The sequence below is a fragment of the Peromyscus leucopus genome, chromosome 7 (assembly GCF_004664715.2).
Source record: "Peromyscus leucopus breed LL Stock chromosome 7, UCI_PerLeu_2.1, whole genome shotgun sequence".
In the NCBI taxonomy this organism is placed as follows: domain Eukaryota; kingdom Metazoa; phylum Chordata; class Mammalia; order Rodentia; family Cricetidae; genus Peromyscus; species Peromyscus leucopus.
In genome coordinates, this window is record NC_051069.1 from 115,490,784 (window position 1) to 115,511,556 (window position 20,773).

The following is a 20,773-nucleotide window of genomic DNA, read 5'->3' on the forward strand; positions in this document are numbered from 1 at the left end:
GAGATAGAAACTGCTAGCTGGAGGCCAGGAAGAGGCCATTGAGTATAAAGCAAATGGGTACTGAAAATGGAAAAGTATTGGGGGGTCCTTGGCACGTGGCCCTGCCCCCTCTTCGGGTGCAATGAGTTACTGTGAGTGTTGACGTGACTCAAGGGCTGCTGCCCCGTGCTCTGTGGAATGCGCCCAGCTTCCCTGTCACATGCAGGCACATGCACATGTGCACACCGCATGCACACATCCATTCTTAATCTCTGCTCTAATCTGGTCACCCACTTCTGCCAACCCGGGCAGTAATTACTTGGCAGTAATGTCCCCTCCCCCCTGGTTTGTCACATGAGAATAATTCTAATCCCCAAGTCACCAAATTTTTGTGATAACACCCACAAAGCACTCATCCACTATAGTGTACCAGGGACATAACCAGTGCTCAGTCACACACGATTTTTCCAGGCTTTGGCAGCTTGTGGAAGTCCTTGAACCACACACGACTTCAGCAAGTAACAAACACACTAGGCCCTGCCCGCTGCAGACACCCTCCCAAGGGTCCCACCCATCCCAGGGCCCCTCCAGTCACCACAGTGAGGCTGATTAACAAAAACACATAAAATTCCTTTACTTCTGAGTCTCCCCTTGTAGGAGGAGACTGGAAATAAAGGAGATTTAATTTAAAAAAATGGCATAATTAGTCAAATACTTCTCGGTTAGGCTCTCCCTTGTGCAGAAAGACCAATCCTGGCCAGCTAAAAACCCCAGGGGACCCCAGGGTGGCACCGGGCATGGCTGGGGAAGGCTAGGTGCCAGAGGCTCCCTGGCCGGCCCTTCTGCAGCAGGGAGCCAGACGGGAAGATGGGCGGGGTACGTCACCACCTTAGGCAGTCCCTAAGGAACTTCCAGAGCTTGGTGACCCAGAGATTGGCTCCGAGGTCAGACAGGTACTGGATCTCGGGCGTGAGCATGCGCCGGCAGAGCTGCTCGTGATGCGGCCCGATGCTCTTCTTGAGGTTGTAACCCAGGATGGACTTGACGCCCAGGGGCTGCCAGGGCTGCATGGCCGAGTCCTGGATGGCCTCGGCGTCCACTGCTTGGCCGCCATCGATGCAGATGCGGCGCATGCGCTCGTTGGCTTGGCGCAGCTCGGCCACCTCGCGCACCATGCGCTCGCGCCCGAAGGCCTCCACCTTTCGCCAGAAGCTGGCGTTGAAGTGGTGGTAGAGGCGCGCGTCCAGCAGGTTCCAGGCGGTGGCACGGCGGTACAGCTCACCCGAGAGCCGCGGCACCGGCGAGTCGCGCCGCGCGTTGAGCTTGAAGTACAGCACGTCCTCCAGGTCCCAGCACAGCAGCTCCCGGAGCAGCACCAGGGACTCGTCGAAGTACTCCTGCAGCAGCACCAGGTGGAAGCGGCGCTCCACCTCCAGGATGTGCTCCTGCACGCGCGGGCTGCCCGGGTCCAGGCCGCTGTCGTAGCCCAGGTCGAAGAAGAGGAGGTTGCGGAGGTAGTGCGCGTTGTAGCCGCTCGGGTCGTAGTAGCGATCAGGGTCCTGCAGGAACTCTGCCAGCTTGTCGCGGCTCGACAGCTTCCAGGTGAGCGGCACCACAGACCCAAAATAATGGAAGGAGGACTCGAAGAGACGCGCCGGGTCGCGGATGACCGTGATGAAGGCGGCGCCCGGCCGCACCAGCCCGCGCACCTCTTCGTAGTGGAAGCGCATGTGGTTGCAGATGATGTTGAAGCACGCCCCCGGCCGGTAGTCCTGCACCAGGCTGCGTGCGAAGAAGGACGGGTAGTGGAAGTCGTTGCGGCCATTGGGGAAGGCGAACTTGAGCCCATGCTTCTGGCCGAAGCGGAAGAGGATGTTGAGCAGCGTGCTGCTGGCGGTCTTGTGCGTCTTCATGAACACGATGTCTCGCCGAGGTTGGCACCCTCCGGCGGAGCCGTTGACCGGAGTGGCCGTCCCTGGCTCACTGGGAGCAGGGGAGCAGGGCGCTGCGGTCTCTGAGGTCCTGGGGGAGACAGAGGGATGGAGAGAGGTCAGGGGGTTGCAGGCGACAAGTACCATCAGAGAGGCTTCGAGGGACTTGATCTCACCGGCCTGGCAGCCACGACCCACTAATGCAGCCCTGCAGGTTTGGACCCATGGCTTTGTGGGTGCTAGACGAGCACTCTACCAACTGAGATGAAATTTCCCCTGCCTGAAATTGCAAGGGTTTTTGTTTGTCTATGTGTTTTTCTTTGGGGGGGGGCGGTTAATCAGCTATTGGCAATATTTTTCAGATTACCTTAATATCACTAACTGTGGCACAGGCTGCCCCAGATGTGTGCTGAGCAGTCTCATGAGGAGAGGAGATAATCTGGTCGCTTAGGAAGAGGGACACAGTCACATGGGCCCAAGTTTGAAAAGCTTGAATCCGGGCCCTGTGCCAGGCGAGTGTTTTGGGACAAATCACACTCCATCTCTATCCTGGCCCCTACTGTGGCCCTGTTGGAGCCTCAGGTTATAACTCAAGCACTGGACACTGTGACAGGTGACACTCCTTCACTGAGGCGCACACCGAGCCCTGGGTGGCACCGAGAGTTCTGCCGGAATGCCTGCCCCACACAGCACGGTGCCCGTGCACAGGGTCGCTGTCTAGCAGAAAGCTTCGATCCCAGACCGTGAAGCTGCCCTGCCCTCCCCGCTCCCACGGTTTGACGTCACTCACGTGAAGGCCATGTTGGGGTGCAGCGGGGGTGCCACGTAGGAGTAGAGCAGCAACAGGAAACTGGTACAGAGGGCTCCCAGCACCAGCCCCTTGGCCTTGTTCTCCCAGGGCTTCTTCGGCAGCAGAGGCATCTCAGGCAACCGCTAGGGACGAGGGCAGACAGAACACAGTCAAGAGGTTGGTCTCGGGGAGCCTCCGCGGCAGCCAGGGCTCTCCACCGGGAACTCCCTGGCAGGATCCTGACAGGGTCAGAGCCTTAGAGAGGAAGAAGACAGCAGGCTCAGCTCAAGGGGAGGAGGCCAAACGGGCAGAGAGGAGGCCCTCCCGGCACGGCTCTAACTTTTAGCTGACTAGTAGGGACACGGGTGTGATGCCCTTCTTTGTGGGCCGTTTGGGTTTTTAAATGAATGCGTTCTGAGGACAAAAGGAGAGGATTCCTCTTGGCCTGTGCCCCCGGGCCCTGCTCACAGGGAAGACTAGCATCTTGTCTGTTTCAGAAGGTAGGACCAGCCTTCCCTGTCCCCTGTGCCACCCTCCCTGCTGGATTTAAAAAAAAAAAAAAAGATATTTAGTTTATAGGTATGTTCCAAATACTGCATGAAATGTACTGGGTGGTGGTGTCATGAGCTTTTAACCCCAGCCCTTGGGAGGTAGAGGCAGGTGGATCTCGGAGTTTGAGGCCAGCCTGGTGCTGACTCACTTTAACAGGGTGCCTTGCTGAGCTTCTGTGGTGGGATTTGTTTGTTTGGGGGGCCTTATCCACAGGAGACAGAGATGTGAGTGGTAGTGGGTGAGGCCCAAGCTTCAGAACTGGAACCCAGGAGAGAGTTGAGGCTGGGGGTCAGGGGACTTTCCTACCTCCCTGTAGGTGTAAAGCCAAGGTCTGAAACTTTCCACTTCTCTCCCAGCGGATGCTCCAAGCCCCCGAGGCTTTGGGAGGTCATACACCTGCCCTGTGACCACACGCATGGTGTGCTACCGAGTGCACCTGGAGGCCGCACGGCCAGGTAGCCTCCACAGGAAAGTTACCTACTGTGCCCATGACCGCTTGCCGAGAGGAGCCCTCCAGGCCCTCCTCCAGAAAAGGTGGCAGCCTTACTGAGCCCGTGGCTCATCACCTAGGAAGTCTGCCTCACAGAAAAGGATGGCGTGAAGCAATGGTCAGAGGAGGAAAGTACTCAGGAGGGACTTTTTCCTCCCCGTGACAGAGAGACGCATTGCTCATTCTGTAAGGCTGGGTAAAGGCTGGGGAGAGTGTTTCCAGAGGGCAGTGATGTCAAATGAGACTCACTGGCTTGTCACTACAGACAAGTGTATAAAGTGTGCAAAGTCGTGTGTACTAATGGCAACTTTACTAGAAAGAGAGAGAGAGAGAGAGAGAGAGAGAGAGAGAGAGAGAGAGAGAGAGAACTTCAGTGAGTATCAGCAAGGGACAAAAGGGACATCATATATACAAGACCCATTCCCAGAAGTCATCTATAGATGAGGAGAGAGAGAGAGAGAGAGAGAGAGAGAGAGAGAGAGAGAGAGAGATGAGCCAACCTGAAAACACAGCACGATCTAGTTGCTTGTTAACATGCTCGAGGCCTGGGTCAATTCCCCAGCAATGAAAAAGAAAAAGCAAGCAAAGCCTGGCATCTGGGAGACCAGGCCAGCCTTAGCTACACGTCCAGTTTGAGACCAACCTGAACTACATAAGGTCCTGTCTCAACACATCAACAGAAGGCTGGAGAGATGGCCCAGCCAGTAACAGCTAGCTCACAATTGAAAACATGAGCGTACTTGCTGGGCTGGAGTTCAGTTCCCAGCACTCACGTTGGGTAATTCACAACTGTCTGTAACTCCAGCCTCCAGGGGATCTGATGTCCCCTTCTAGACACCATGGGGGTACACACACACACACACACACACACACACACACACACACACACTTTAGAATAAATAAATCTTAGCCAGATAAGGGCTGCACACGTTTAATCCCAGCACTTGGGAGGCAGAGTCAGGCAGATCTCTGTGAATTCAAGGCCAGCCTGGCCTACAGAGTGAGATCCAGGCCAGCCAGGACTATATAGTGAGACCCTGCCTCAAAAACAAAACAAAACAACCTAGAAAATTAATTCTAAAGTGACAAGCACTCCTCCTCCTAATACACACACACACACACACACACACACACACACACACACACACTTAGGTGAATATATATGAAAGCCTGGATAAAAGCAAAATGCTACTGAAGGGCAGTGGAGAATGAGCATACTTTAGGAAAAATGCTTAGAACCAGTGATGCTTCTGATTTTGTACTTTTACTTTGGAATATTTCCATGTGCACAAAGAGATATCTCAGCGGGGCTGGGGAGATATCACAGCCGGCAAAATGCTTGCTAATCAAACATGAAGATGAGTTCAGTTTTCCTAACATCCACACTAAAAAACAAAAGACAGATCAACGTACGCTTGTCACCCTACTACTGGGGAGGCGGAGGCAGGGGGACCCTGGAGCTCAGTGGTGGTGGCCGCTTAGCTAGGTTTAGTGAGAGACCTCGCCTCAGAAAGTTTGGTGGATGAAGTTGGCTGCGGAGGTGGCGCACGCCTTTAATACCAGAACTCAGGAGGCGGAGGCAGGTAGATCTCTGAGTTCGAGGCCAGCCTGGTCTACAGAGTGAGTTCCAGGACAGCCAGGGATTCACAGAGAAACCCTGTCTTGAAAAACAAACAAAAACATGTAAGGTGGAGTGCAATCAAGGAAGAGACTTCTTGTTGACCTCTGAACTCCACAAGCATGTACATACATATGCACATGCATATACTCACATGAACATGTGTATACACATATGAGATATCTTGGTAACAGCCAAAAACTAAGCAAGAAATTCGCTTGTTATATGTCTAAAATGCATCGCCAGAAAGGATTTTATACGGTATTTGCAATGCACCTGTGTTTTGATTGTGACTTATCACATGAAGTCAGATTGTGACTTATCACATGAGGTCAGATGTGGAATTTTCCATTTGTGGCATCATCTTGATATTCGAAAAGTTTCAGATTTTTAGACCATCTTCAAATTTTAGATTTTTGGGTTAAGGATATCCAACCTGTGTTCTACATTTCCACAGTCTAATCATCTGACCTATCTTGGGAGAAGTATAGAACTATTTCTCTAAATTTCTCATTTTCACAACGGTTGCATTTTAAAAGGGTCACACATTCTATTTACTAGGAAAAGGGACAATGCACAGCCTCTGCATCAGGTTTGAGGTTTTTGCTCCCCACCCCCCCCCAGCAGTGCTGGGATTAACCTAGGGTCTCCAGCATTCTGGAGTCTCCAGAACTCTACCACTGAGCTCTGCACCCGCTCACACTTTAAAGTTTATGAAGTGCAAACCAGATGTGGTGACACACAACTGTAATCCAGGGGAAAGCTGAGGGTCAAGAATTCAGGCCAGCCTAGGCTACATTGTAAGACAGAGCCTCAAACACAAACTAAACAAAAACCCAGTCAGAGGGGAAGGTGTGGACCTCAACCTCTGCTTTGTTTATTTATTTAGAGACAGGACCTCACTATGTAGTTCTGGCTCTCCTGGAACTCACTCTGTAGACCAGGCTGGTCTCGAAGTCACTGAGATCTGCCTGCCTCTGCCTCTCGAGTGCTGGGGCTAAAGGTGTGCGCCACCATCGCCCAGCAGGATCCCAGCATCTGGATCCCTCAGGGCTGGGCTTTGACACTGACTTCTGACAAGCGGGGGAATCCCCTCGGAATCTGTTTCTCGTCTATAAATTGGAAAGAAACTGAGGAGGGGGGTCTGGCGGGGCCCTGGGGAGCCTCCTGAGCGGTCGGTACACCGGCATCACTCAGAGTGTTGGCTGCGACCCTCCTGAGTTCTGGGCGAGTCTGGGGAAGCTGCCCACCAACCACAAATCCGCCCGGTGGTTTGTGGTGCTCAGTGATGCCGAGCAGGCCCCCCAGAAAGCCAGCTCACAGACCAAGGCTCCGGCCCAGAACAGTGAGCACAGGGGCTTAGTTTCTCTGGCCGTAGAGGGATCGAGAGTCTTGTAGCTGGCACTCGGTAAAGCCTGAGGGTCCACCCAGCCCCGGCAGCGGCACTCACCAGGGTACTCTCGGAAAGTCGGAGAAGCTGCAGTGGCGGAGGTCTCCAGTGGCGGACCGGCGGTAGGGGGCAGACCAGCATCCTAAGCTGCCAATCAGGGGCTTTCTGGCCCGTCCAAGACAGCGTCTTCCCCCACCCGCGAAACATCACCGATTCATTCTCTCATTCTCCTGTTTGTGTTTTCCCAAACCTCACCAGGTCCCTGGGTATACTGAGCCCTGATGGGGCCACTAGAATCTCTGCTAGCAACTGACTGACTCTATTCAGTGGGTACCACTGTGTTGTACCATTACCCCATTTTGTAGATGGGGAGAATGAGGCTCCAAGAGGTAACGTGGCTTGCTCAGGGTCACTCAGCGGGTAAAAGCAGGGCAGGATTTTGAGCCGGTGTCTGTGGATCTCCCACAGGCAGCTTCCTGCTTCATGTATAGCAGCTGCCCTCTGCGGATAGCATCTGAAGCCTCGGGGAAGGAAGCCACAGGAGTGCAAAGAAGTCAAGTCAGAGCCTGGGGCTCTGTCTTAGGACCGTAGGATTGTCCCACACTGGTGGGCAGAGCTGACAGTCAATATGAAGGGATGGGCGTAGAAGACCCTGGTGGCTGGTTCTCCTGCGCCAGCCTCCTCAAGTATTCAAGGCTCCTCCCCGCCTTGCTGCCTGGCCTCTGTGAATTTAGCAAGGAAACTCCTCTCCAAACCTGTCCCCTCTTGCAGATGGTGGATACACAGTAACGAAGTCAGGGAAAGCGGCCCTTCTCTGAGAAAACTGAGGGAAGCCAGGGGCTGGCTAGACCCGGAGTCTGGCTTGACGGAGAACAACCCCAAAGCTACCGGGTTCCAATGCCAGGTGATCAATCCGAGTATTAATTATTAATAGCAATGCTGATTACCCATTGTCATCACTGTTGACCAGGGCCCAGGTCTGCCTCACCCTCACCGGAGAGGTGCCCCGCCCTCCATGGTCAGCTGCAGGTGATTCATCCCAGAGATGCTTGAGCCTAGCACTTGGTGAATGTTTGTTTGCTAAATGACACCCCATGCATGGCCGGGCATCTGGGGGCAGGGGATGGATAAGACCCTTGGTCAGGCAGCTACCACCTCAGTGTCAGCCACACGGGGAGATAGCGCGTGGGTAAGACAGACATTCTGTGAGGGTCATACATGACGTGCATGTCAAAGGCCCCATGAACGTTTGCTTAGCTGTATCGATCTGTGGTAAAGAGTTTGCTTAGCACGCACACGCCCCTGGGTTCTGTCTCCAGCACCAAGAATGGTGATGATGATGAAGATGATGATAATGATAATGACATATATATATGTATATATGTATATGTATATATATATTTCCTTGACTGGGTGAGGTGGTACGTGCCTATGATCCAAACTGAGGGTTTTGAGTTGGAGGCCAGAGAGAGTAGGCTACAGATTAAGACCTTGTCTCAAAGAGCCAAATAAATAAACTTCCTGTGCCCTACCATGGGTGAGCCACATGCGGAAATTATATGAGAGAATCATGCATGTGCAAGGACATGCCTGTGAGAGCCACACAAGGGAGCCAGAAAGAGCCAGCACCCGGACTGGGATCTGGTTTTAAGGCGCAACTCTGGAGCCAGGTGTGGTGGTACCTGTAATATCAACAACTGGGGAGGCAGAGGCAGGAGGAGGGTGGGTTGGAGGACAGACTGGGCTATACAGAGAGACCCTGTTTCAAGAAATTAAATACAAGGCCACGAGATGGCTCAGCAGGTAAAGGTGCTTGCCACCAAGACTGACAGCCTAGGTTCGATCCCCAGGTCCCAGAAGTCATCCTCTGACCTCCAGACCCTCACCTCTTCCCCGTACTAACTAACTAAATATAATTTTTAAGTGTTAAGACACACACGCACACATGCATGCTCTTGCTTAGGCTGTTTCATTTTCTGGGTCTTAATTTTTTCCTCCAAAACAACACCAGTGTTCTGTCATCATTTGGTCTGACTGTCTCAGATGGAACGTGCAGCCACAGGGCTGGCACAGGACAGACATCTGCTGAGCTGATAGCTATTATGACCCTCTTAGGGTCCTAGCCTGGCCCCGTCCAATTGTGTACCCACTAGCCCCAAACAGAGTCTTATAGATAACCAACGGCCCGCGAACTCAGTTTCCAGAGAAGCAGGGAGGTCAAACCTCAGAGAAGGCAAGAATATCCTCAAGGTCACACAGCACAGGGGATGCCAGAGGCAAGAGCAGAAGCTGGGCTCCCTACCTCCTCTGCCCATGGTGGTGACAGGCCCAGGACAGGGACAGATGGCTTCCTTGTCATTTCCCTCATCCATCCCTGTTCTCATGGGTTACCCCAGCTGCATCTGCCCCAGAACTGGTAGCAAGCAGCCCCAACATCCTCTAGTTCAGCTAGGACCCTGCAGGACAGAAGGAGAAGCAGGACCCACCCACTACAACCTGCACACCGTGAAACTTGCCCAAGATGGTAAAGATCCCTGCGAGTGTTGCACAGACCCCCTGCTCTCCATGCTGGGGCAGAGGGGACACACTCACCTTGGGCTGTGACTAGCTGCCCCTTTCCTCTCCCAACACCCAGGCTGCCTCTGCAGTCAGAGACAAGAATGCTCCAATGATACCCTGCAGGCGGCTGGTTGGCTCCTTCCATCCCCCTCCAGTGCATATGAATATTTATGAGCTCCCTCCCGGGGGATAATGAATGGAATGCTCAGGTGGTGCCCTGGTCTTCTTGCCGTCCTCCAGCTGGACAGCTCGGGGTGATCCCCGCCCCTCTCTAGACCCCAACAGCCAGGTAGCTCATTTACCCAAGGGCTCAGCAAAGTTCTATGTGCCCTTGGGCCAAGGGCACACAGCTTGAAGGCTGGGGCGGGCGGGGATGGGGGGGGGGAGGTGAACTGATCCACCTATGGGAGCAGCTCATTCAAGCTTCCTGGCTACTCTGTGGACCAAGTACCCCCTCAGGCCCATCACAAAAAAGAAAGTGAGGCAGAGTAGGGAAGAACAAAGTCACGGGGCAAATGCACGCCTGCCGGGAGCTCAGACCTGAAGATGCCAAGACAGAGCAGGCACTGAACTTGATCAGCCTCTACAGGAGCCCCAGGGTGACAGCTAACAGGCTGAGAAGTCCAGAGGAAGGAAGCGTGGCATCTCGGAGGAGCACGGAGTCCTTCATCAAAGGGTGTATGCCATGCTGGGCAGCCTGCCTGAGCAAGGAATAGACTCACACACACAGCTTGGAGCCATTTTGCAGGTTTGGGGTTTGCCGGAGATGCTGTCCGAGGCCTTTCGGGGGTGGGGTGGGGGGGATGGGGGGTGGGGAACAGTACCTAGGTTCCCTGCTCCTAGCCTGAAACTCACACTGAGTCAACACAGCCATCTCAGGTTCAGCTCAGCTTCCTCCGAGCTTTGTTCTTCATCAGAGGGACTCCTTGAGTCCATTCCTCCCTTGATGTCCACACTCTGGTGGTGGCCCAAGGAGAAGGCTCTAAAGACACAACAGATCACAGTTAATAAGAGTGCAAAGCCGGGATGGTCAAGGTCATCCTCTGCCACCATCCTGTCTACAGAGGCCATCCATCTTAACAAAGTTCCTCCCTGGGTTTGTAAGGAGAAGCCCCTGTCTCCCTTCGGGGCTCTGTTTGCTGTTTCTGACATGCTTTCTTCTGTTCCTTTTCCAGTGCTCTCCCACTTCCAAGCCCAGTCTCCAGACTCTTTCCCCTAATAACGAGTCCCTAAAGGGCACTTCTGGGTCGGCTCTTTTCACAGACCACTCCTGACGGGCCACACAGAGCTAGGCTGGGAGGTGGTTTTCTTTTCTTTCTAACGTCCCTCGGCGTTTCTGCCTTCTGGGCTGACCTAGTTTGAGCACAGCTTTATGGCGTGGCTCAAACAGCAGGAATGTGATTTATGGAAGTGGACTTTGAACTACCTAAATGGATACACCCTCACACTCCTGGTAGGGACTTCCTGCTGTCCCTTCTCCTACGCAGTAGGGGCAGGGTGGAGTTCAGGCATCCTAGAAAGATGGAAGAGGGTGGTGGGTTTGGTGGAGATGGAAACGAATCAAAACTAGAACTGGACCTTCAGCCCTGTGCAAGGCTTGGAGATGTCTTCCTGGGGCTTGGTTTCCTCATATTTCACCTGGTTCTCCCGGCTGATAGTATCCATTGTTCTCTCTCTCTCTCTCTCTCTCTCCCTCTCCCATATATATAATGTGTGCACACACATATATTTAAATGATGAAAGTAATATAGGTTCGCGATTATTTCATTTTGTTTTATTTTTATTTATTTATTTATTTATTTAATTTAATTTTGAGACAGGGCTTTCTATGTAGCTCTAGCTGGCCTGGAACTCACTATGTAGACCAGGCTGGCCTCAAAATCATAGAAATCCACTTGCCCCTGCCTCCCAAACTCTGGGATTAAAGGTGTGAACTACAATTAAAAAATAATAATGCTCTGATCCAGTAGGGAAAGAGGTTGGGAGGGGGTGACCTCAGGAGGTATTCCAATTTCCAAAGACAGCTTTCTTTTCTCCACGGTCACACAGACTGTAGTTCTCATCTTCCCTTACAGTTGAGGGAGACCCATGTGACTGAATCAGAGCCAGTGAAATATGAGTATAATGGCAGCAAATGAAGTCAAGGGGCTGGTCTTTGTGGTGTCTTTCCTGAGGATCACAGACCCTGAACAAGCTACCTTTTCTTTTGCGTGGGGGTGGGGGGTGGGGTGGGGGTGGGAGTGGGGGTGGGGTGGGAGTGGGGGTGGGGTGTGGGGGGGTGGGTGTCTTTGACAGGGTCTCACTTGTAGCTCTTGCTGGTCTAGAATTCACTATACAGACCAAGCTGGCCTTGAACTCATAGAGCTCATATGTCTCTGCCTCCCACTGGAACTAAAGCCACCAAATCACAGCTGGTTAGTTTCTATTGTCAAACTGACACAAACCTAAACACACCTGGGAAGAGGGACCCTCGATTGAAGACTTGTCTCCACCTGACTGATCTGCGGTCATATCTGGGGGGCACATTTTCTTGATTGCTAATTGATGTAAGAGGGTCCAGCCCAGCGTGGGAAATACCATGCCTAAGTGGGTGGGCCTGGGAAGGTTGCTGGACTTGAGTGAGAATGAGCTGCTGAGCAGTGTTCTCTGTTTCCCGCCTTGAGCTCCTGCCTCAGCTTCCCCAGCAACAGACTGTAACCGGTAAGCTAAAGCAAACACTTTCCTCCACACATTGCTTTTGGTCATGGTGTTTATCACAGCAGCAGAAACCTAACTGGAACAGAATCGGAGCAGGAAAACAGAGGTGTTGCTATGACAGACCTGACCATGTCATTTGGGGTGGGGGTGGGGGTTGGGGAGGGGGAGATTGTGAAAGTGTTTAGAACTTTGCGCTGGAAAAGGCATGGAGTGCTCAGAGATTGACTTCCAGGTTTGTGGGAAATCGGAAGATAAGATAATGCTAAGAGACATGGAGGCCATGGAGGCCTGGCATTCATGCAATATTTAGATTAACACTCTGGAAGTGAAGCCTTTGCTTTGCTGGGACAGTTGATGCTTTTTGACTAAGGCTGAGAAATCAGGGGTGATTAAGAAGGGACCAGCAGCACTGAGGCAAAATCTTCTGAGAAGTATCTCCTCAGGGTCAGCACACAGTCACTGTGGTCCAGGGAGACCAATACTGCACCTCAAGCTGATAGAAAATTATCTGTTGGGTATTTTTACCACATAAGAGGGCTCAGCCCACTGTGGGCAGTGCCATCCCTGGGCAGAAAGCAAACCAGAATAGAGCCTTTATGTCCATTTCACAGACAAAGAAACTGAGGCCCAGAGGTTAAAAGAGCTACCTTTAGTACACACTGTAAAGAATGAATGTATTCATAAGGGCAAAACTGTACATTTGTACTTAGGTTAAAGGGTCTGAGATGATACCAAATGTAAAGTGTACTTCCCCAAGGAATGGGGTCACTTACCATCAATAACACATTTTGATTCGGTAGATATAATGCAACTATATATGCATTTACATTTTACCCGAGTCTGTATTGCTTTGGGAAAATAGTAAAAATGTGTAAGTAATGGGCCAGGCCAGTAAAATGGCTCAGCAGGCAAATGTGCTTGTACCTGAGTTTGATCCCCAGCACCCACACGGTGGAGAGAGAGCCAATTCCTGGAAGTTGTCCTCTGACCTACATAACACACACACACACACACACACACACACACACACACACACACACACCAAAAATAGGTTTATTGCCATCGTAGGAATCAGGCCACACCTCATTTCTGCAGCAGACATACTGCTCTTTCCAAACCTTAGTGGCCTAAATCGGAAGGCCTAGCCAAGGGCAGCAGAGGGCTGGGAAGTGTGGGGCACACAGTAGACAGTCTGACTGAGAGAGGTTAGACCTGGGCCTGCAAGGATCCAGCAGCTCCTTCACCTCGAGGCTCTCTGGAGTGGAGCAGAGAGAGCAGAGATGGGGCGTATCAGCCAGCAGGGCATTTTGTCTGGACCCTAATTTGCTGGCTCACAGGACCCCTCCAAGCTGGCAGCCCTGGCATCTTGCCAGCCTTACTCTTCCTTTGCTGGAGTTACAGTGCCAATGGTTCTAGGCCTGGCCGCTGACATGGGGTGGCCTTTCATGGTTCCGATGCAGTTCCTCTTTGTTTGCTTGGTTTTCCAGACAAGGTTTCTCTGTGTAGCCCTGGCTGTCCTGGAACTCACTCTGTAGACCAGGCTGGCCTCGAACTCACAGAGATCTGCCTCCCTCTGCCTCCCAAGTGCTGGGATTAAAGGTGTGCACCACCGCTGCCCAGCGTCAGATGCAGTTCTTAATGTTACAATGTCACCTGCACCTTCTTTCCTTCCTCCTTTTCCCGCAGGTTTTTTTTCTGCACGTGTGCATGCAAGTGCATGTGTGTGTGTGTGTGTGTGTGTGTGTGTCTGGTCCGGTCTCACTGTGTTAACCAGTTCACTATGTTTCTGACTGATTTCAAACTGGTTATCCTCATGCCTCAGTTTCCCAGTGCTAGGAATATAGGCCTGTGCCACCATGCTAGCAACCTATTGTGTCAAAGGGCAAACACACAATCACAACACACACACACACACACACACACACAACACAACCTCTCAGTATTACATGCTAGCCCCACGTATTAGGTGGAGAAAGGGGCCCAGTATCCATGGCAAAGCCAGAACTTGAAACACATTCACAGCTCTTTCTGAGACACTCCCCTGCCCATGCAAAATCACCACCCTTCCTGTACCCAAGCAGATCCAAGTACCCAAAGCAGCTCTAGTGGGAGGTGACAAGTCACAGATGTCAGCCAAAAGTCAAGCCACTCCCTTAGTCCTCTAAATACATAGATTCCCCAGGGTTGAACATGGAGGAGTCATCAATAAATGTCAGTGCTTTATAACATTCCTGCCATACTATTTACAGTCTGAAGATGCACTTGTGTGCATAAACACACAGCACGGTAGAAAAGCTTTATGTTTTATGGAGGCATAAATGCCCAGGATAAGCACATCCACTGCTCCACTCCTGTGCTCAGGATGCCCTCAGTACAGCCTGCCTCCAGACTTCCCCAGCAGGGTGGTCTTTGGAAAGAGGCTCTCTCTTGCTGGGAAGATCAAAAAGTATGAGGCATGCAGAGTCCTTGGCTCGGTGCCTGGCACTTAGCAGTAGATCTGGTTATGATCATGGGCCCCTTAGATCCTTCTAGATCAATGTACATGCCACCTTACCCTTCCAATGACCTATGTTTCCCATGTTTTATACCCAACTTGCCTCAACACTCACATTCCACGACCAACAAAATTAAGGCAGACAGGGAGGGCTTGTCCAGTGTCATAGAAAGCCAGGATACTACTGTGGGCCTAATCTCTCTGCTCTGGAGATGGCTTATGGGAAGGCAGGTAACTCCTGGAAAATTCTATTAGCTCCCACCTGATGATTCCCGAGGTCTCCAATCTGGTGACCCCTGGGGTCACTTCTGCTCCATCCTGCCTCTTCCTCTCTTGAGTCATTCATATTTCTCATGGAGTCAAAGTAAAGCAGGAAGTTTGTTGTGCCAGGCAGTGGCGGCGCACGCCTTTAATCCCAGCACTTGGGAGGCAGAGGTTTTTCAAGACCAGCCTGGTCTACAGAGCAAGTTTCAGAACTGCCAGGGCTACACAGAGAGAACCTATCCCCCCCCCCAAAAAAAAAAAAAAAACACAAAACAACCAAACAACCAAACAAAACCAAACAGCACAGGTCACAGTCAGGGACCAGAGTCCCACCATTTGTGGGCCATTCTCCCAGGTAAATCACTGCCCTCCTGCACAGGACAGCTTCCTGTGTGCCTTGGAGCTCAGGGAGAGGCACTGTGGGAGACAGACCTATCCTTTGCTGGATGACAAGTGGCCTCAGAACCCAGTAAGGGCAAGAGATGCCCAGGAAGCAGGCACTCCGTGTCCACAGGGAGCTTCCTTTAGGCAGAGCTATTCCCAAGCAAGAAGCAGACGACTAAGCAGCCTGAGGGGCCGGCTGGAAGCACAGCCCTGCTGTCTCTATGCCTGAGGTGACAGCCTGCTCGCCAGTGTCGGGCAAAGGGGAGGCTTGATGGAGCCCAAGATCAAAGAAGTAGGACCCCGAGTGGGCAGAGGAGTCCTGGGTCGGTCTGGGGTCCTAAAATGGTGACCACAAAAAATTCCTGTGACTTGGAGTGAACTTCTGAACTGTGTGACCTTCAGGCAGTCACTGAGTCTCCCCACGCAACCGACTAGTGGGGTTCTGGAATTCCACATCTCTCTAGATAGGTAGCAACGGTGCCTTGTAGGGCAAGGTGCAGAGAAGGTTAGGGTGACTGTGCGCTGCCTGCAGGACCCCCTGGACCTGAGGCCACGCCCTCCAAAGAGGGAGAGGCTGAGTTCTTCTGACTGGATGGCTCTCCCGCCATACCTCTTTCTTCTAGCAGATTTCCATTGCGCCCTTACCATCACCACAGTAACCTCAGGTGTCAGATGTCAGGCCTGCTGCCCTTCCTAGTGTGGGTTGCTGCCGCCAGATGTGTGCCTGTCACCAGAGACAGCTCGAGAAGGAGGAGGGGCAGGGGTTCCACTGGGAAGGGACGGTCATGCTCTGTGCTGGCCTCTCACTAAGGGAGCAGAGCAACCTTGCGGAACCTTTTATGGAGCACCGGCCCAGGACTCCGGAACTGTGAATTGCACATAGGATCTTTCCTGTCCTATCTGGAGAGTCCCTCCTTGATGGCCTCATCTCCTCGGGGGCACGTGTCCTTCCTCAAGCACAAGAGTCTGTCACTACCCACGGCCCCCAGTCTCTGCTTTGACAGCCGCTCCAGGGAAAGGCAGGTAAGGGGAGATCCCTACCCCTCCTTTTCCACTAGGGCCCAGGCCACGGTGTCCAAGAGGATTAATCATTGATGGACTCACAGTTTCAGCAGAGTGCAGCAGCCAGCCTTCTCAAGCCCCACCCATCCCACTTTCAGGACTCCCGGGGTCCGGAGGAGGAGGAGGGGCACCCAGAGCGGGGTGAGTAGCCAGCCTGCGCCTGCAGGACACAGTGCCGGTGAAGCAGCTCGGCAGCGCTCCTGTACCCCTCGCTGGGCGAGCATGCGATCCCAGTGTGGCTACTGAGGCAATGTAGGAGGGGTGCTCAGGGAGTAGACTGAGGCAGGGCACAGCCAGCGTCGAGTGCTGGACCTCCCGACATACCTTAGCCCGGTTCTCCTTGGGCTCGGGGTGGCAGGGGTCGCCCCGGCCCCCGCCGCCGCCGCCGCCACCGCCGCCGGGGCGCTCACTGGGCGGCGGGGCGCACTCGCCTGGGCCCCGCGCTCTGCCAGGCCTGGTCCATGCCCCCGCCCCGCCGCCGCAGCGGCTGCTGCACCCGCTCTCGCCACTCTCGGCCAGGTGAGGCTAGCAGCCTGGCCCGGCCCCTGGCGCCACGGCCAATGGGCGCCACGGCCCCCTCCCCCCCTCCTGTCCCCTGCGCGCCAGCCGGAGAGGCACAGAAGCCGTATTCAACTCTCCGGGGCGCAAGATCGCGCCCCCGCCGCCGGCCCAACAAGGCCCATTTGTCTTCGATGGGCCAAGGGGACCATTGTTCTGCCAGCCCCAGAAGGGAATAGAGGGTGCCTGGGGCTTGGTGGTAGTGTTGGGGAGGGAAGACTGGCCCCGGGGAAAATGCGGCAGTACTAATTGCCAGCCTTTTATTGAGAGCACTGGAGCTCCGGGGGATCCAGGGAAACATAGGTCTTCCCAGCTCCCTCTGTGGAGGCCAGGGACACATTTTTGGTACCCAAGGAAAACAGGTGAAGATGAGCCAGGATCCCTGGGCCGACCCAGGCAAGGGGCTTGGCTCCAAAGGGTCCTGTTACTTAAACGGTTCAGCTAACTTCCCTTTCGTAGATGCCCATCCCTCAAGAGGACTGGGCAAGTAGGAAGTGGATGCGCCTGTCTAGGTTCAGGCTGTCCTTCATCCCAAAGCAGAACCAAGGATGGGAACTCGTCTGGAATTAGCCCCAGTTGTGGGCAGTACAAAACCAGCTGGCCATCCAGTGGAACATGGGCCACGTCAGAGCCCCACTGCCCCCGACATTTCTAGGCAACTCTGGAATGGGGAAAATTCCACATCAGCCTGGCTGCCAGGCATTCTTCCATATCTGATGGGCTTGCCTTTGTCCATGTGGGCCCTAGATACACATATACCCATGCAGGCCTGAGTCATCTGGGCTACATAGCTGTGTGCGACTCCTTTGGTTCCTGCCTCCCCCAGCTGCCAAGCCAGAGCTGGCGTCAGACAGAGCCCTCTCATCCACATATATAGTGAGACCATCAGTTTTGGGGACACTGTGTCCACAAGCCACAGCCTGCCAAAACTCTTGCCCTCCTCTTTGGGGAAGGTGCAGCCACTGCGGCAGATTTATTCTCCACATACAGAGCCAGCACAAAACAGGCAGGCCAGACCACCAGGTCCTTAGATTCACAGACAGCAGAGCTCAGTCTACCCCGTTTAGGACATCACAGCCCCTGAGGAGTGACTAGAACCCAGTTATGATGCATGGACAGTTCCAGGTAAGGGCTATCAGCAGCAGGAGTTGGAGTGGGGGGGGGGGTTCTGCATCAGCTCCTGCCTCCAGGATCCTGCCCTGCTTGAGTTCCCATCCTGACTTCCTTCAGTGACGAACAGCGATATGGAAGTGTAAGACAAACCCTTTTTTTGCTTTTTGGTTCTGGTGTTTCATCGAAGCATAGAAACCCTACAATAAGTTGGTACCAGGAGTGGGGTATTGCTGTGACAGACCTGACCATGTTTTGGGGAGGACTATGGAAGGACTTTGGAACTTTAGGCTAGAAAAGTCATCGTGTGGTGAGAGCTCAGTGGGAAGTTCTTGAGGAGCTTCAAAGATAAAAATGTTGAGAGCAATGCAGATGGAGGGCCTGCCTGATGAAGTTTTAGAGAGAAATTTAAAGACTCTTTGGTGTTTTGAAAGAAAATGGACCCCAAAGGGAGTGGCATTATTAGGGGTGTGGCCTTGTTAGAGGAAGTGTGTCACTGTGGAGGTGGGCTTTGAGGTCTCATATATGCTCAAGCCATGCCCAGTGAGACAGAGCATTTCCTGTCACCTGTAGGATTCTCCATTCTCAGTTCCTCCTCCAGCACCATGTCTGCCTTCATGCTACCATGTCCCACCATGATGATAATGGACTAAACCTCTGAAACTGTAAGCCGCCCAATTAAATGTTTTCCTTTGTAAAAGTTTCAGTAATCATGGTGTCTCTTCACAGCAATAGAAACCCTAAGACAGAAGCTGGTGCTAAGGACTGGGGTATTGCTGTGACAGGCCTTACTGAGGCTTTGTTTGAAGGAATATGGACCTTGGGACTGTGGCTTAGAAAAGCAGTTGAGCCGGGCGGTGGTGGCGCATGCCTTTAATCCCAGCACTCGGGAGGCAGAGGCAGGCGGATCTCTGAGTTCGAGGCCAGCCTGGTCTCCAAAGCGAGTTCCAGGAAAGGCGCAAAGCTACACAGAGAAACCCTGTCTCGAAAAACCAAAAAAAAAAAAAAAAAAAGAAAAGCAGTTGAACACTTGAACTTACTGGGCCATCCCAGTAGGAGCATGGAAGACAGTGGTGCTGAGTGAGATTTGAACTGTGGGTGCCTGGATCCAGAGGCTTCAGAGAAGAATGTTAGTATGTGGCCCAGAGACCAGTCTTATATTTTGGTGAAAAAAATTGCCCTTGTTTGAAGAGTCTGCCTGAGGCTAACGTGAAGAGATTTGTATTAATTCCGTTGGCAAAGGAAATCTTAAAACAACCTAGTATAGACTGTCATGTGGTTATTAGTGTTCATACTTACAAAGATTTATAATGAAAAGGTGCAAGCTGAGCAAGGAAATTTAGGAGAAAAGGGGCATCAGGAAGTGGAATGAAGCTACATTCTGTGTTCCAGGAGATAAACAGATTAAGAAATAAAGGGAGTGGTGACCTCAGGACAAGATCCCACCCAACTTTCCAAGTTTCCAACTTGTGAAAAGGAATTAAAGAAGAGCTTAAAGCATAGTGTGGTGGCACACACCTTTAATTCCAGCACTCAGAAGGCAGAGGCTGGCAGATCTTTGAGTTTGAGGCCAGCCTGATTTACAGATCCAGTTTCAGGACAGCCAAGCTTAGGCAGTGAAGGAAACTGTCAAAAACAGAAAGCTGGTGAAGATGTAATTGAATGAGGGGCCATGTTCCAACTCCCCCCCCCCCAAGTAGCAGAACTTTTTTCCTTTGAGTTGCTGTGGTCATGGTGTCTCTTCACAGCAACAGAAACCTATGGTAGCTTAAATGTAATTGGCCCCTATAAGCTCACAGGGAGTGGCACTATTAGGAGGTGTGGCTTTGTTGGAGTGGGCATGGCCTTATTAGAGGAACAGTGTCACTGGGGTGGTGGGATTTGAGGTTTCCTATGCTCAGAATCTTGCTCAGTGTTCAGTTGACTTCCTGTTGCCTGCAAGTTGTAGGTCTCTCAGCTACTGTTCCTGCACCATTTATCTATCAGCAGACTGCCAAACTGCCTACCATGACGACAGTCGACTGAACCTCTGAACTGTAAGCCACCACCTCAATTAAATGTTTTCCTTTATAAGAGCTGCCATGGTCATGGGTCTCTTCACAGCAACAGAAACCCCAACTAAGACAGACTATCAAGGCTATTTGCTATTTTGAATTGAGACTCTGTTGTTCTGATCAGCTGGAGGTGCAGTCAGCCATAACTAAGCAGGGACCAGCACCACTGAAGAGAAGCCTGTGCATTACTGGGACAATTGATGCTGGTTAGCTGGAGCTAAGAAAGTAGCAGTGACTAAGAGACCAGAGTCGGGTGGTTGTGGCACATGCTTTTAATCATGTGCTTTTATGCTTTTATGCTTTTTCATGCTTTTAATTTTAAGCACTCACCTTTAATCCCAGCACTCCAGAGGCAAAGGCAAGTGAATCTCTGAGTTCCAGGACAGCCTGCAGCCTCAGGTCTACAGAGTGAGTTCCAGGACAGCCAGGGATAGAGAAACCATCTCGGAAAAAAAAAAAAAAAAACACACACACACACACACACACAACCAACCAACCAACCAACCAACCAACCAAATGAAGAGACTAGCATCACTGGTAAAATCTTCTGGAAGCGTTTCCTGAAGGCAGAGAAGCCGAGTCCCAGAGGTGGCCATGGTTGTACCTCATGTTGGTAGTTGGACTTGAAGGCATGAAGGGGTCATGGAGTGCAGCTGAGGCTTGGCACTGACAGGCCGCTGGTGAAGACCCAGGACTGAAGCGATCATGCAGAGAAGCTGAAGTTTAGCACCATGAGGAGAGCCTATGATAGGTAGGCTATTGGTGGAAGTACAGCCCAGCTGCAGTGAGGGACTCCAGCATTTTGGAGATGCCAGTGCCATGGGATGACTACCCACAGCAG

General features: G+C 52.4%; 1 protein-coding gene across 4 annotated transcripts; it reads right to left on the minus strand.

Moving 5' to 3' along the window:
• Positions 1–588: 588 nt before the first annotated feature.
• Positions 589–16,949, minus strand: Gal3st1 (galactose-3-O-sulfotransferase 1). Of its 4 annotated transcripts, XM_028870673.2 has the most exons (4): positions 16,535–16,949; positions 10,165–10,291; positions 2,701–2,843; positions 589–2,001 (listed from the first exon to the last, which is right to left on the minus strand). In XM_028870673.2, exons 3-4 carry the CDS (start codon positions 2,829–2,831, stop codon positions 861–863), a joined length of 1,272 nt encoding a protein of 423 aa, XP_028726506.1. In that variant the 5' UTR covers positions 2,832–2,843; positions 10,165–10,291; positions 16,535–16,949; the 3' UTR covers positions 589–860. The 4 variants fall into 4 exon arrangements, with proteins under 4 accessions (XP_028726506.1, XP_028726505.1, XP_028726507.1 ...); XM_028870672.2 differs by lacking the exon at positions 10,165–10,291; XM_028870674.2 differs by lacking the exons at positions 10,165–10,291; positions 16,535–16,949 and adding an exon at positions 9,343–9,660.
• Positions 16,950–20,773: the final 3,824 nt, after the last annotated feature.